Source organism: Hemibagrus wyckioides, linkage group LG16 (genome assembly GCF_019097595.1).
Source record: "Hemibagrus wyckioides isolate EC202008001 linkage group LG16, SWU_Hwy_1.0, whole genome shotgun sequence".
NCBI lineage: Eukaryota > Metazoa > Chordata > Actinopteri > Siluriformes > Bagridae > Hemibagrus > Hemibagrus wyckioides.
The window spans coordinates 6,032,060-6,046,350 of NC_080725.1; the positions used below are offsets into that span (position 1 = coordinate 6,032,060).

At 37.8% G+C, this 14,291-nt stretch overlaps 1 protein-coding gene across 3 annotated transcripts; it reads left to right on the forward strand.

Annotated features, from left to right (window-relative positions):
- The first annotated feature begins 2,098 nt into the window (after positions 1-2,098).
- Positions 2,099-14,291, forward strand: bach1b (BTB and CNC homology 1, basic leucine zipper transcription factor 1 b). 3 transcript variants are annotated; one of them, XM_058411547.1, is made up of 5 exons: positions 2,099-2,224; positions 3,559-3,810; positions 3,974-5,113; positions 9,948-10,166; positions 13,183-14,291. In XM_058411547.1, exons 2-5 carry the CDS (start codon positions 3,571-3,573, stop codon positions 13,594-13,596), a joined length of 2,013 nt encoding a protein of 670 aa, XP_058267530.1. In that variant the 5' UTR covers positions 2,099-2,224; positions 3,559-3,570; the 3' UTR covers positions 13,597-14,291. The 3 variants fall into 3 exon arrangements, with proteins under 3 accessions (XP_058267530.1, XP_058267529.1, XP_058267531.1); XM_058411546.1 differs by having other exon boundaries at positions 2,102-2,224; positions 3,534-3,810; XM_058411548.1 differs by having other exon boundaries at positions 2,102-2,224; positions 3,534-3,810; positions 9,960-10,166.

Here is a 14,291-nt window from a genome sequence, read left to right on the forward strand (position 1 = left end):
GCAGTTGACATAGCTATAGCTACGGAACAAAAAACATGTGATAAATATTAATATGCATGTGATATGCATGTGATCCAGGGATCTGAGTTTGATACTGAACTCAAGTCCAGAATCCACTTGCAAAAAGCATTCAGGTAGGTGACCTGGCTATCTTAAACTGGTACTTATCTTGTTCCTGATATCCTTGGCCGTAACTACTGACATTATAAGGCCAAAAGTATGGGGGCATCTGACCACCATACCTCTATGTGCTTTTAAAACATCCCATTCCAGACTTTCTCCCTTTGCTGTTATAATAGCCTCCACTTTTCTGGTAAGGCTTTCCACTAGATTTGGGTAGACATTTGGGTGTGAAGCAACTCCTGTTGTCAAATTTAATATGGAAACAAAGGCCTCTTGGTAACATCGTAGTATGTAGCCTACTGTGAAACTACTACCCAGTGATCAGTAGTGATTATTAATTCACACCTGACCACAGAGTAGTTTTGGAGGACACTAAGGAGGACTAAGTTTGCCTATAGATGTACAGTATGTATGCTCTCAGATGTATTAGCTTTCACAAAACACTTTTGGGAGGTATGCAACACTTATCTGACATATATATATTATGGATTATTTTACATTATTGCATGGTCTAAAGTGTTTTATTCTGCTTGTACCACGGTATTTTGCTATAGATTGTAGATGTTGAATTTTCAAAATGACACTTGTTAACAGTTCCTAGTTATATTTAATGCTTTGGAATGTCCGTAAAACATGGGAGTTCCTGTTTCACTTAAGTTTATTAATAATAATAATAATAATAATAATAAATAGCCGTTCTATCACCATCTCATATTCTCTTTCTTGTCATTGTATGTATAAATTATAAATGTTACAAAGTGCTAACACCCAAGACTCCTATTATAAATGTTAAAATCTTGTCAGTCAGTTTCAAGTCGGAAAAACATCACAGCATCAACAATCATATAAACAACAACAACAACAACAATCAATTTATTTCACAGTCTGGTGTGTGTTTCATGTATTAAACAGCTATTTGCCGTAGATAGCATTTATATTTAGTGTAACATATTCTGCTCTGGAATGTCCAAAAGACAAGTTACTTCCTGTTATCACATACATTCCCTTTCCATTGCCTCACCAGCATCTCCGTTTCCTTCACTTAAAAAACACATCTTGGCTTTATACAAAGAAACCCAACATCGTAAACTATGTCCCGAAACCTGTCTGACTCTTACAAAGTGCTGACATCCACTACTTCTCTCATTCACATTTGTGTCCCATTCATAATCAGAACTATAGCCCATTCATTCTTTAATTCAACAATATAGCACCATGCTGGGGGTACAGAAACAATTAATTATGTCTTAACAACATGATTTTTAATCAATTTCTTATTAGTCTTTGATTATTGTCAAGCATCAATTCCTTACAAACGAGTTGGTACTATAAAATTGTGGAAAAATAATTGAGGAAAATAATATTTTCCTCCGAAAATAGTGCCGGCTCTAAAGCGAATCACAGGGGTATTAGTATTAATGCGCTCTTTCTTGTCAATTTTATAGTACCAACTCGTTTGTAAGGAATTGATGCTTGACAATGTGCGATATGCGAAATTAATCAACACTTTCTGATCAGTCAGATTCGAGATTTCAGGTGTGCTGTCAGAAATACCTGTCAGAAATTTGTTATGCCAAATTAGACAAATTTGGTATTTAATTTATTAAGAAACCTGCCATTTCAGGTTAAGGGGTTTTAATTGAACATCTATTAAAGTTAAACGAGCTGCTTATATATATATAGAAGACTTAACTAAACTATAATCAGCTTTTTTTAAACAATTGTTAACTAATCTCGTAATTTACTTATTAGGTTTTTCTTCTCCTTACAAACCCCCAGATGAGAAATATTGTTGTTGTTAGAAGTGACCATACAACGGACTGACCATGGCCGAATCCCAATTAATAGCTGTTGCTGAAGCCCATAGGGTGTGAGAGACGATATTTTCTACTAAAGCTAGGGCACCTAAAGAGGGAGCATGGGGACATTGGGATTGAGCCTCCGTGTATTCAGTGGGCTGGACAATAACAAGAGTTTTGGCTTCAGTCACATGATGGAAACACAAGCGCCTCCTTGTTTGCTCCGACTCGGAGTTTTTTAAAAGCTACGTGTATTGTTGACAAATCGAAACGTCTGGACTTTTACTCCAGGGACATGATAGGTGAGTATTAACTTTTAGATCGGGCGAATGTTTATAATCGGCAGGGATATACACTCTGAAAGAGCGAGAAATACGCGAAAACAGCTTGCCCTACCTAACATATGCTGTCAAACTTTATCAGACAGGTTGTTTACTCGCGACTGAAATGAAATGAAATGAATAAGTGTTGAAACGTGGTTTTAATCGGACATGTCAGGATCACGGGGGTAAACATCAACACCACCCCTTTAAATAAAAAACACGTTTGACGTTTTCGCTCGCGTCCGGTTTTCTCTCTCTCTCTCTCTCTCTCTCTCTCTCTCCCGACGTTATTATGTATCACTTTCCCTCATTTTTCGCCTTAAACGTGGGCAGAGCTGAACTTCTCCAGGGCATTTAGGGAAGTTGGGTGGTGTGTACGCTGACGTGCGGGTGTATGTAGAGTTTCATCGGAAAGTGACTGGAATTTGTGAAGGGAGAGGCGGAGAAAATGTGCTGCCTCATCCTTTATCAGCAGAGCCGTGAGTCAGCAACGCAGCCGCAGCAATGACTCGCCTGACCCTACTTCTCTCTTTAGTTTATCCTCAGATAAACACTGAAGACACGACAGGAGTTGCATAGCATTTATAATTAGCATTTAAAAATATATATATAAATAATAGAAAGCATAGGTGACCCTCTGAGGTGTTAGTTGTTCTATGTCTAAGGTGCATGGTCGCTTCATCTGCAGGATCTGCATGTGCATGCAAGAAAAGTAGATTATTACTGACCTGTATTTCTCACGGTATTTATTTATTTACATACAAAGACGTGATAACTAGTTAGTTGTTACAGCGGTTACTTGAATGGGATTGAAACTGCAGGTCACACTCGTGTGTGTAAGAAGTTTATTTTCTAATCAGAAGCTGAGTATATTAAAAACAAGCATTACTTTGTTTTGGGGTTTTTTTTTTTTTAACCAAGTAAATTGCTGTTATTATTAAATAATACAGTCTTGAATTGATCATTTAAATCTATGGAATGAAATACTCTAATAAATCAGTAAACACGGATTTGCCTAGTTAAATAAATACATAGTTTTGTTAATGTTCATAAAATAGACCTGCGATCATAAAGGGGTCCGTGTAGTTTGCCTGTGAAATATGGTTTGGATTGGAAAAGACTGGTCCAGATCTTAGTTCGGAGATTATAGACAATCTGTCATGACCTAGTATGTGTCAAAGTCCATATGTTGTAAATCCTGTCAGAGATAATAAGCAGCCATAAATGTCTATCTGCCTTGGTTTTGACTAAATGTCACGTTCAATGTGTTATTTTGTTTCATGTGCAGAATTTCCTCTTTCACTATGATGTAGATGTAATTTAGCATGACAATGTCGAGCTGCAAGACTTCAGAGTTCACGTTCCAGTCGTCGGTGCACAGTACACATGTGCTACGCTGTCTGGATGAGCAGAGGCGGAAGGACCTCCTGTGTGATATGACGGTGATGGTAGAGAACCGCGGTTTCAGGGCCCATCGCTCGGTTCTTGCCTCCTGCAGTGAATACTTCAGCACCCGCATGAACAACCACACAGGCCCGGGACTCATCATCAGTTTGCCTGATGAAGTAAGTACATGCTGTATTCTTTATCTAATACCATGTAACACTGACTGTTAGTTATTTTATTCTACATTCAGCTATATACAACAGATCCCTCATTGAATATCGTTTCCTCAGTCTATGTCTTTAAGAAAAGTGAATCTGATTCTGATTGGTTTTATTATCCTAGTTAACGGCTGAAGGATTTGAACCCTTGCTGCAGTTTGCATACACCTCCAAACTGCTCTTCACCAAAGAGAATGTGCTGGAGATCCATAACTGTGCCACCGTGCTGGGCTTCAAAAACTTGGACCAAGCCTGCTTTGACTTCATCTTGCCCAAGTTCTTTGACAGTAGCAAAAGTTCTTCAAAGGTCCAGAGGTCTTGCTGCAAGACCAAATGCTGGAGAGCCAAAGATGAATCAAGCTTTAAAAATGATGGTGCTAATGATACTGGTGATGTATCATCAGCGGCTCAGCTTTCTAAGAAACAGGAGCAGAACGTCTCCTCAAACCTCAGTGAAACGGCAGTGAGAACCTGTAGCCCGTGTCCAGTAGAAACTGAAGCAGATACAGAAACCGAGTCAGACTACTCCTCGCTTTGTCCAAAATATCGCAAGTTTCAGCTCGCTTGTGGGAAAGGCCAGTCTAACACAGACACGGAACCAGAGAACACTGAGAGTTCCTGCTCTCTAAATTGCCTGCCATGCTCCAGCTCTGAAAAATGTGAGTCTGCAGATACTCTGTCTAGCAAGACTTCAACAGGAATCATTGAAGAGGATGCAGCGTCTTTCTTCTGCCCATTAGCAAAGCAATCACCAGTTGAAACACCTCTGAATCTTTGCTCAGGCAAGTCATCTCCACAGATGTGTCCAGTGACACAAGGTTCCTTTCCTCCTCCTCAATCTGCTGGGAAAGTGGCTGAAAGTTCTTCAGTGCGAGTCTCTGGTAAAGAATGCATAATGTCAGATTGTAGAACTGGAACTGTTTGTCCAAACCCAAGTACAGAGAAAAGGAGCAGTGTGGAGATGGAGGTGGCCAACCAGCTCAGCGCCTGGCCTGACATTTATAGCTCCTGTGTCTCAGAGCCCGTGTCTTCTTCATATGGCCAAGGCATGGCTGTGAAAAGCTCAGAGTTACAATGGCTAAAACAACTAGAGTGTCCCTTTCTCAGAGATTTGGGTGCAGTGGATGCTCAGGTGCGATGCAGTGAGGTGACATCTCGCTCAGCAGAGTGTTCCTACATTTCTTCCATTAATTCAGGAGAAGACTCTGATAGCTTTGACACTGAAGGGGACAGTGAGTCCTGCACCAGTGAGCAAGCAAGTCTGGTAAGTCTGGTAATCTTTTTGATTTCTTATACCTTAACATATTAGCAATCATATGAAGGGCTGAACAAAAAGTTGTATAAAACTTGTGATCTAGATTTGTTCTTCAATGCAAGTTGACTTAAAAAAACTGTGCTGATTCTGTAGTATTTGGATTTGGGTTTATTCATTATGACCAGTGACCATAAATGTTGTACCACATGACTTCATGCACAGACCTAAAGTTCTACAAGTCTGTAGAAGAAAAAGGCAGGAAACCACATTGGAAGGCTAAACTGTAAGTGAATTTTAAAATGACCAAACTGCCTGCATGGAGTGAGATGGAACACTACAAAACATACTAAATTCCTAAATACTAAACAAATGTACATGAAATGAACTCCGAATGGCCACAGGTGCTGTGTCACACAAAACTTGCACGTAACACATAACAGCATCTTTAAGACTTTATAAAGTGGTTATGCATTGCTGTCATTTGACCAGCCAATTATTTAACCAGCTGTTAATATTGCTGGTTTCTTTTTAACTTTGGTTGAACACATGCCCTATGCTCTTCAATGGGACTAAAGTTATAGCGAAGATATCAGTAATTCAAAATGCAGAGGAGCTATCATTAACAAACATCCTCTTGGAAGATATTGCTCCTATGGGCTGATACAGTTTTGTAAGAAAGAGTACTATATTATTCCTTAGAAAACTGGTCAGAGAACTGTGATCTCAGTTCTAAGCCACATAATTCTTCTTTCATCAAGAATTAATCATCTAGACTAAATTACATTTTAAAAAGACAAACTGATGCTTTTAAAGAAGAGTCCTGTACTGTCTGTGAGGTGAACTGTAACTGAGATTTCTGACGAAAATATGGGTAAGTTGCCTTTGAGATGTTTGACTGTTTATCGTAGACTTTCTTTTGACATTTGAATGTAAACATTTCACACTTCACTACATTATTTTCACTGTAGTTACTGAAGAATTATAACCAGAAAATATTTTTTAAAGAAAAATGGGGAATAGCTGTTTAATGGCTAGGGATGGAACTAATTTACAGGCCAGGAAACTGTAAATTTAATTTGCATAAGTATTCACCCCCTTGAACCTTTCCCCATTTTTTTAGTGTTGCAACCTGGAATTGAAATCGACTAAACTGTGGTTTTTTTTTACTGTTTGATTTACACAATATGTCCAGTATTTGAAGATGCAAAACATTTTATTATTGCCAATAGTTTTCTATTTTTATGAAAGAAATAAAAGAAATTTAGATAATTACAATTGGTTGCATAGGTGAAATATATTTAAAAAAAAAAAAAGTGTGTATATATATATATATATATATATATATATATATATATATATATATATATTTCATTTATATATATATATATATATAATATATATATATATGTGTATATATATTATATATATATATATATAATATTTTATAATATTATATATATAATATAATATTTTATTCCTGCAATGCACAAAATGAGGGATTTTTTAATTTTGGTGTCACAGTTGTGCCATATTCTGTGATTTTTTTTTAATGGGAATTTTTTAATAATCAAGCCCTGATTCATTCTTTACCAGACTTTTTTTGATTGCTCTGTCATCTTCCAAGAATCATTACATAAAATCCCAGTGAAGTTTATTTCAAACCTCAAAGGTTATTTTTTCAATTTCAGAGTGGTTTGGGGTTAGGGCTGGTGAATAGTTTTTTTATTTATTTATTTATTTATTTATTTATTTATTTATTTATTTATTTATTTATTTATTTATATTTTTACTCAAAGAATGAAGTGAAGAAACTATTGAAACCATGGGATGACAGTTTTGCAAATTAGTTTTCGTAATTTAAATGTTGTATGCCTCAGTAGATCTTTACACAAAAAAGTCATTGTCTCTGAACTGTTTATAAAACCTAAGGATTTAAATTAGGAAACTTATTATTAAGCACCAAGATTGTGTAGATTTCACTTTTTCCTCATACTCTATGCTATTGAAGTCAAACAACTAATTGTGCAACAACTTCACTTAACTGTGCTTGTTGGACAGTTGTTAAGTGGGTATATAATATTGGCAGTGTTGATGACATGATTGCTGATCCTCAACCAGTTCTATGGAAAAGGCGAAGGTCCACTAGATCACAAAAAAATGGCCTGATGTTGGGAAGACACAAGAAACACACAATAATAATCTACTTTCGGCTTCTGTTTGAAACACACCAAAATTGTGTTGTAGCACTGCCACTTATTGATGCTTATTATATGTGTGTAAAAATAATGTAATTATTGGCTGATTTTTCTCGATATTGTTGTCTGAATACTGCCATTGCCCAAGTAACTTGTCAAGTGTTGGCATTATCGTAAGTGGGGTCACTGCGTCATGCCACGTCATCACATGCCAATGAGGCTGTTTGCAGAAGTGAACATAAACAGAAAGACAACAGAGGAAAGCATGCTCAGCTGTTTGACAAAATGCTTAGAGGACTACCATCATGCTTAACTGGGCATGTTACCACTGAAGATTTCCAGTGGATCTATTGCCCTTTTATTTTTTGTTTCATGGAGGCATTTGCCAGTGGAATTATTCAACCCTACCAGTTAGGGGGATCTTTCACAATTGGGCAGATACCAAACTTCAAACTTTGGGAAACCCTGAGCATGTTGTTGAGAGGTCCTGTGCTGTTGGTGGAAGGTAGAGAAAGCTTAAGTACATGAATGGAAGACGCTTAAAGCATCCTTCATGACTGCTTTTTTTTACCTGTTCACTGTTTAGTAGAGGCAGATATCAAGGTGGAGGAATTGGTTAGGCTGCATTCTTAATAACATTAATCCCAGTTTTTCCAGTTTCCTAAGAGGGACAGTGAGGACTGTTGAATAGCTTGTCAAGGTGGACTTCAGGGTAGAAAAGGACTGTGTTAAAAGAATTTAAAAGAAAAAGTAGCAAGAAACCACCTGGAAGCCGAGGTCCTAGAAACCTTGCCAGGGTGTTTCTCACACCCTTCCAACTCCAGGCACTGCTAATGGTTGGTAGGAAGTAGTAAAATTAATTATTGACACAGGCTTGTCACTACCCTCTTGCATCAGAGTCAATGGAGCCAACTGGAAGGGAATATGACCAAAATTGGCACACACCTCTAGCAAAAATTCATCATAGCAGATGTGAAAGTACATTACTTCAAAGCCAAGAGGTCTATCACATAAAAATGGCACAGTTCCACAGTAGAAATTTACATCATGGATGACACCCACCTGACCTTTCCTGTTATTCTGAGGTTAGACTTCACAACACAAAGACAGCAGCAATATTTGAAGTGACTAACAATCAGTACAGGCTGCATTCAGGACAAGAGTATGTTTACTATCTGTTCATTAATCACCACTGGGTGCCAGATCCTCCTAAACACAAACATCATCAGCTAGATTCAGCTGTAACCTTGTATTATCACCAGAACCAATATCCCCGTGACTAACTGCATCCAGCAAAGAGTCTGCTCTGAAGTGAGAGCCTAATAATCACCGGGAGTTGAGGAAACAAATGAAGGCTTGGCTTTTCATCACCTCCTATGACTTTGGCCAGACCAGTGTGGTGACACTACATAGGATTTCCATGAAGGGTGAGGTTTCAATTAAGAGCAGAGTTCTGAAGATTGCATCATTAACATAATCCTCATTGCCATGGTCCTTACCTGTGGTCTTAGTGCCTACACCAGACAGCACTTACTGGTTTTGTGTAGAATGCAGAAGGAGCAGCAAGACCATTGCAAACGTTTATCCAATGCCTATATTGCTTGCCATCCTTGAATCTTTAGAAGGCACCTTAGGCTGGCTTTGAAGCACCTCAATCTGGCTTTGAAGCAAGTCAAGAACCTGCCTTTCCAGGTTTACATAAAGTAATGTCATATGTAGCAAGGAAATTTAAGAGGGCCTGAGCAAATACTACCTGAGCAAATACTCCACCTCAGAGAAGGAGTGTTTTGCAATGTTTTGGGCAATAGAAAAGGTGGAGACATTTCTTAGAAAGAGTAGAGTTTGAAGTCTTTACTTAGCATTTGCTACTTGAGTGGACATTCTGTTGCTAAGGCCTCCTCTTACATGAAAAAATTGGACCCTGCGGCTGCAACAATTCCACTCAAAGTACACAACAGGAAGCACCAACATGGGACCAGATATGTCACCTGTGTCACCAAACTGACGTACCTCGCTAGTTAGAACACAGAAGACACTGACAAATAAAGACAAAGCTGCAAGACCAAAACAGACCCATTCACCATGTTGTTTTTGAGGTCTACCAGTGGGTTCTGTATAGAAAACTCCCACTGCAAGATAAACGAGAAAAGTACTACAGACTGCTGAATCTATTTTGTTATTGTTTTCATTCTTTGCTCTTCATCACCACTTCCTCTCAGCAGCAAACTGTTAGTGTTGTCATCATTTTTTTGTGTCATGTGATTAGAAACTCTGAAACAGATATCCTCCTTAGAATTCTTATAAGTTTAAAATAGTGTATTAGACATTTAAAGTAATAACGCTATCAATGTACAAATATATGTGGACCTTTCTGTGTGGGCAATGCTTAGTGTCAACATACAAACATTGCTGATAAATAGCTGTACTGTTTATTTGTAGAAGACTATTACTTATCAAAAAATCCCAGAAACAATATGTGTTTCAATTATTCTCACGTCCAGATTTTTTTGATGAACAGACAAAAAGTATTGAAAAAAAAAGCTTTTTTTTTTTGTAATGCTCAAAATGTCTGAAAAAGCTTTAATTCATTAAAATAAGAACTCTGGCACCTAATTTAAATGGAAATGCAAATTGACTTATTTTTCCAGCTTTTTGCACAGATGCAGCTGCCATTTTCCGTGGCGGGAATTGTATCACTGAGCCGCAACGACTTCCAGCAGATGCTGAAGACACAACAGATGACACGTGAACAGCTTGATTTTGTGCATGACGTTCGGCGCCGCAGCAAAAACCGCATTGCTGCACGCCGCTGCCGCAAGAGGAAACTTGATTGTATCCACAACCTGGAGTGTGAAATTGAAAGACTGGTGAGTGACTATGATGTGCCGATTCTTTCCCACTTAACAGAAGGTTAAGTTAAATGTTGTGTGGTTTCTATACCTGTGTAAAGAAGAAATGTAATACATGTTGTACTGAATTCTGTAATAGCAGCAGTTGGCATGAGAAAGAGCAACGTACTGTAGCACACTGATTTTAATCTGTTTTGGCAATTCCAGAATTCAGCTATCAGTTTATAAGGTGAATTTTGTTGTAATAATTAATGAAGGATATAGAGCTATCAAAATCCCTAGTTTCTCTCAGCTAAGCTGATCTATATCTACCACACTGAGGGATATTACCTGAACAAGATGGTACAAATGCTAGCTTAAGCTTGAGCTTGTAGCTCAGCATAATTAATTAATACGTAAAACTGTAGGAGTGACATCTACTTCAAATGTTCATACAGTCTATAGTAAATTCTTATGACATTTAGCTGCTTTGGTGTATAAATGGTGCTTAAATGTCAAAATGAACAACACGCCAGAAAAACTGCAAAAGAAATCCCAGCTGAAGGTTTGGTAGAACAGTTTAATGCAGGAAAAAAAAGACATGGCTTTACCTCAGAACTGTCAAGAGCTTCAGGTGTGTGTTTGCAAAGTAGGTGCACATTCATAAAGCTACTGTCATGTCTAAAGCTGTCAGTAACCTCGTCAACCACACCATTTTATTCATTCTTTTATTTATGTATAAGGTCAAGTCAACTTGTAAAATATACATTTGCCTGGTTCTCCATTGACTTATAAAAGAATGGCCAGGGTTAAAACTGAACTTCAGCCAGCCACTAGAGGGCCTCAGAGAGTTTTTTGCTTCTCTTATCCCTATTACTGTGTCCACTCATATATACATACAGTCATTGATTGGAATAGCATTATTGCTGCTATATAATTTTATTTTATTATTTATTTGTTTATTTTATCAGGTTGCTTTAGTTTGTGGTCTTAATAACAGTGTACATTTTGCAGTCCACCCTGATTTGGTCGTTATTTGGAATATACATCTATTGTGTGCCAGGATACACTAGTCTTAGGTCACACAACATCCTGCTATCCTTCCACACTTTTCTACGTTCACCAAACTAGTTGCTGAAATAGTCATTAGTAGTAATAATCAGTGAAGCTTTATATGTTTAGTGTTCATTTAAATTAATAAGTAAGTTTTGGGGGTCTTAATTGTTTAAACTGAATATTTGTGCTGGAATAATTGTAATTAAATACTGAACTACTTAATTTGTACTTATATTTTCATTTATGTCTTCAATGTAATCATTAGTAAGCATTCAGTAAAGTCAATCAGTGTAGAAACTAAAATGATCAAGGATTCCAGAGAGAGAATGAATTTTTCAGGCAAAAGTCACTTATAGCAGTTTCAGATAGGTCACTGGCTTATGCACAGGAGTTTTCCCAGTTAAACTTATACTCTTTTACTTTTAATTGAGTACATTTTTGTCTTGATACTTTTTCAGTTTTAACTGAGTATAATTTATAAAAATGCATTAGAACCCATCTGCTCCTGCTGGTTGTCCTTCAGTGCCCTGTTACATCAGAAAGCTTATATTACATGCATGTAGCTAGGTAATGTCAGTAATATTTAATGCTAAAGGTATCTGATGTTCGCCACAATATTAACTTACTGCTGCACTGAAGACTTTATGTGCCAGAAATGATATGGATTATAAAACATCAAGTATACAGCTCTGCACAGTACCTGTTACCATGCTATTACTGTCATGGAACATATGTAGTAAATGTACAGCTAGACATTCTTCTAAGCTTCAAGTCTGTTCTTTCTTCAAGTAGAATAAGCTAAGTTCCTTAGGAAATATTGTGGATAGATGACAAATTGCCTGGGTGCAAGCAGGAGTATGATCTATCCTGCCTTAATCAGTATATCCTATTCTTGATAACTGAAATATACTGAGTAATCAACTAAACATTGATTAAACTTACCTGGTCAAATACATACACGTCTTAGAGTCCTGACTGCCCCTGAGGGGAATTCCCAGGGAATCCTTGGTTTTCCCAGAATTGCAGCAGCTGTCAACAGACAGTCTGTTTTCCAGGCACGAGGGTGGGAGAGTTTGTGAACATGTGTCCCAAAGCTGATGCACATAGATGAGCAGGTGGCCAACCTTGCTGAGAGTCAAGAGACCACATCAAAGATGGCCTGATTCTGCTGATCATACTCCAGCTGATTCTGGTCTGGCAGCTGCTATGCCATAAAATGGGTTTCCCCAGACAGCAGAGACAGCATTTGGACTAGGCTTTGGGTTAGACCCAATGCTTCCACTTTAGGTGGAGCAGCTGCAGCTGGAGTGCCAAAGGGTTACAGCAAGCTTCAGATAATCTTCTTGTTCCTCAGCCTGTGCTTTAAAGCATTAGTCATATACTATACACACACACACACACACACACACACACACTTTCAGTCTGTTTGGTGTTTGGCCCATACAGAAACTGTTTAGCTTAATCATACAGTCACAGCCAGTGCTTAAACTCGTCTTCTGTTCCACAGTCATCATAACCAGACAAGTGGCCTTTGTCATGGTAGCCATGAGAGCTTTGTTATTGCTATTAAAATACCTAGCTAACACATACTTCTAGTAAAGTATGTCACTGTGTGGAAATGGGCCATTGTACAAGTTGTACTGAGGGACATTGTACTGAGGGACATGCTAACTGAAAATCTCTGTCATTCTAGCTAATACTGTTTGCCAAGTAGTTAGTGTCTATGGTGGGATACTACTTTTTTACAATTATGTATTGTAGTAAACAGATTTGGTCTGGGACTCATATTTGGATTTGGACTCATTTATTTTATATCACCTTGTAGAATGCTTTTCAAAATATTCACCAAAATAGCAGCTGATGAAGATTTGCATTTATTAGGCAAAATTATCAAAACAAGTAGACATAACTTGTCCTATGATCTCTTTCTCGATCAGTGATTTTGTTATTTACTAGTATGCATAGGTTTGACACTTGTTTGCTGGTTTGTGTTGCACAGCGGAGTGAGAAAGAAAAGTTGACTGCTGAGAAGAGGCAACTGGACCAACTAAGGCTAAAGACAAGGGAGAATTACTCAGTTTTGTATGACAGGCTGTGTGCTGAGGCCAAACTGCAGCCTGAGCAGCTACAGGTGTTTGCCAAGTATACCTCTCTGGCAGAGTGCCCTTTCTCTACCCACCTGTCCACCAAAGCGCAGCTTTACCACCCCTCTGAGCCTGAGCTCCAGCCCAGGGCATCGTGCCTTGGCACTGACACTGGCATCTATGAGCCTGGCACCTCCACCAGATCTGTCAACACTCAGAATCTCGCTGCTTCTGATCTCCGATCTACTGAACCTCCACATACAGGGAACAACAAGACCATGTCCATCTCTACAGACCAAATCAGTAAACCTGAAACAGATCAATCATAAGGTGCTTCCTTTTCTACAATTTGTAATTCAGGAACTGTTCTTTTTTGTTTACTAAATGAAGCAAACAGTTATTCTTGACAATCAGTGTGTTCGATTGCTTCTCTGTATTTTTTGTCTTTATGGTTGTATTCTTTCATGTATGTTTTCATTTAAGGTCAGGTTTGTTTCTCAGTGTTGTTTGAACCATTTGATGAACCAAATGATATTTTTTTATACTTCTAAGGTAGGTTCCTCTTAATTGTACTCCCATGGACTTATCGTCTTATCAATTCTTGACCATCCTGATCTTTTGAGTCCTGAACAGGTAATCAAAGATCTTGAATTTTATGCATTATATTGCATTAATTATGGCAGAGGAGCAAGGGGTACAGACGGCCCAGCTCCATGTGAATTTTAAGATTGTTTTCTAGTGTACAGTATTATGCATAAACAAAAATTGGGCTACATATATTGCTTGAACTAACTAAGCTATTGGCACAATTTTATCTTAAACCAAACCTAATGGAAAAAATCCAACACAGGGTCAAACATTTATAATCTTTTTTTGTTGTTTGTAAAATTTTAATATACTTACTTAAATACCTGCTAGTTTGATTATGCTGTTAGCTCTTTGCAGTTTTCTTCTTGCAAGGGACAAGATTATTTCATTTGTCTTACAAGACAAATCAATAAATCATTTGATCATGCTAACTTCA